We start from the raw sequence: 2694 nt of genomic DNA on the forward strand, positions 1-2694 counted from the left end.
CTTCAACCAGAGAGAGAGAGAGAGAGAGAGAGAGAGAGAGATATCAAAGCTAGATTCTTCAACCAGAGAGAGAGAGAGAGAGAGAGAGAGAGAGAGAGAGAGAGAGAGAGAGAGAGAGAGAGAGAGAGAGCCTGTCCTCACACACTTGACAACACTGAGATTACCAAACAATTCTTCACTCAAGGGTTTAACATACATACATACATACATACATACATACACACACACACAACTGTCGTTGGAGTCGGTGATTTCCAAAATGGCTCCAGGGAGCTGAAAAGTCTTCAGAGTCCTCTGAAGACTTACCTTCACTTTTTTAAAATCAATGCTGATACGAACCTCAAGATCGGTATATAAGATTATGGCTAAAAAGTTGAATCAATTGTTTGGTGTGTGGATGAATATGTTTGGAGAATTTGTTAAAGGAACATACAACTTGCCTCAAAATGCAGCTTCTGTTATCCAAGAACGGAATGCTGCATGCGAGGAAATTACGTTAAATCTTCAGGGACAGCTGCGAACTCTACAGGATTCCCTGGTCTTTAAATGGTTTTCGTGGCTTCTACCAGAGGCGCCGCGCTTTGAAGACTGTCGGGCAGTTGCCTCACAGGAAGGCTTCTTCGGTAGGTGGCTGCAGCGCTGTCCTTGGATCGGAGGCTTCTGGAAAGCCCATGAGGAACTACGTGGGTGTGAACTTGCTTTGCGGCACATGGAAGCAGAAGCTTTGAGATTCAACGACCAGTTGAGAACAAGATGGTTCGTTGGCAAACTGCTCCGCGAATTCAACGTTGGAGGAGTGGAAGAAATACTTTCTCGTGGAAACAAAAACCTTTATTACCTCGCTTTGGCTGCTGCTGGCGCCATATTCGGTGGAATTATGTTGGCTACGAGAAGGATGACTAAAGAAGGCGAAGGCGTTCCAGAACTGAAGACAGAGGAAGTGTCGCGAGAAAAACTGATAACTCAGAAAGAGACTGAGATTCAAAAGCTGAAAATTGACGGAGCCGAAAAAGATCTCAAGATGAAGGAACAAGAGAAAGAACAAGAAACTATTAGAAAAGAAAAGGAAGATATTAAGAAGACATTGAATGAAAAATAAAACAACTAGAAAATGATTGCGTCCAAAAAGACCTCAAGATGAAGGAACAGGAGAAGGAACAAGAAACTATTAGAAAAGAAAAGGAAGATATTAAGAAGACATTGAAAGAAAAAATAAAACAACTAGAAAATGATTGCGTCCAAAAAGATCTCAAGATGAAGGAACAGGAGAAGGAACAAGAAACTATTAGAAAAGAAAAGGAAGATATTAAGAAGACATTGAAAGAAAAAATAAAACAACTAGAAAATGATTGCGTCCAAAAAGATCTCAAGATGAAGGAACAGGAAAAGTTGCTGAAAAATCTAAAAACTGAAAAGGAAATAATCAATAAAGTACAAAATGAAAAAAGTGAATTGCAAAATGAGTGCATCGAAAACGAAAAGTTACTTGAAATTCTAAAAATTGAAAATGAAGCCCTGAAGAAAGTTCAGAATCAGAAAACTGAACAACTAAAACAATTGGTAAATGAAGTGGTTGAATTGAAGAGAAAAAAAGACGACCAAGAAAGGCTGAAAGCTAAAATGGCGTCTGATTATCAAAATCTCGAAAAGGCGTACAATGACAAAGATCTTCAAATGAAAAAACTGAAGAAGTTACTGGAAAATCTTAAAACAGAAAATAATGGACTGAAAAATTTGCGAAAGGATCCAGTAAATAAATTGAGAAATGAAGAAGAAGAACTAAAGGCAGAAAAAGAAAAATTGGAGTCAGAATGTGAAAATATGAATAAAGAGTGCGCCAAAAAAGATGATCAGTTGAAACGACAGGAAAGATTACTGGAAATTCTTGAAAATGGGCATAAGGGACCGAAGAAATTCCAAAAGGATCATATAATTATATGGAAAAATAAGGTAGATGAATTGAATGCAGAGAAAGAGGAGCAAAAAAAGCTGAATGCAAAGATGGCGTCGGATTACCAAAATCTGTTAAAAGAATGCGCCAAGAAAGATCTTGAGATGAAGAAACAGGAAAGGTTACTTGAGATTCTTAAAACTAAAAATGAGGCAACTCAAGCACAAAAGGAACAATTTGAGAAATGAGAAATGAATTTATTTGATATCAAAATTAAGATTATATCTGTTAGTGTGATAATCTTTTTATAACAATTTTGCTCTAAGAGTTTCAACTTGTCACCACGTGATTGAAAATAAAAAGAGCGAAGGAAGCAATTTGGAGAGAGTATCAAATTAAAGGATTATATTCTTAGACCGTTCATATCCGAGTTAATGACTTATTAGATGACCCCTTTCTCCTTTTCTTAGCTCGCCCAGAGATTAAAGCAATCAAGCCAGGTGTGCTTAGAAAATGACCCAAGAGAACTGGCACACCGCACATGGGCTCCGAGTTCGCTCCTAAAATGGTCTGCAAACCTCACCATTCTTGTGAGCTAAGGATGGTGGGTTTAGGGTAACCTGTAGGTCTACCTTCTGAATCATCAGCAGCCATAGCCTGGCCCTCCCTTGTCACACCAAGAGAAAATATTCACTTTGAACGATTATTAATTGTCAGCCTCAAAAAGTCTTAAAAGTCTTTCTGGAGAGTGGAAAAGTTTAAATGATTCCTATTCGAAAGTCTTGAAACCCTTTCTCTTTTTT

The 2694-nt window shown here is 37.9% G+C and overlaps 1 protein-coding gene across 1 annotated transcript; it reads left to right on the forward strand.

The window, feature by feature from the left end:
• Positions 1 to 361: 361 nt before the first annotated feature.
• Positions 362 to 2139, forward strand: LOC137622591 (putative autophagy-related protein 11). Its single transcript, XM_068353197.1, has 2 exons — positions 362 to 908; positions 1364 to 2139. The coding sequence occupies exons 1-2, from the start codon at positions 362 to 364 to the stop codon at positions 2137 to 2139; spliced, it is 1323 nt and encodes a 440-aa protein (XP_068209298.1).
• Positions 2140 to 2694: the final 555 nt, after the last annotated feature.

The sequence above is a fragment of the Palaemon carinicauda genome, chromosome 29 (genome assembly GCF_036898095.1).
Source record: "Palaemon carinicauda isolate YSFRI2023 chromosome 29, ASM3689809v2, whole genome shotgun sequence".
Lineage (NCBI taxonomy): Eukaryota > Metazoa > Arthropoda > Malacostraca > Decapoda > Palaemonidae > Palaemon > Palaemon carinicauda.

What these genes read in the sequence shown, in the direction of transcription:
- LOC137622591 (XM_068353197.1), top strand. Translation starts at nt 362, where the DNA reads ATGGCTAAAAAGTTGAATCAATTGTTTGGTGTGTGGATGAATATGTTT. An exon ending in GAGAAGGATGACTAAAGAAG is followed by an intron (nt 909 to 1,363) that starts GCGAAGGCGTTC and finishes GCGTCCAAAAAG; the next exon opens with ATCTCAAGATGAAGGAACAG.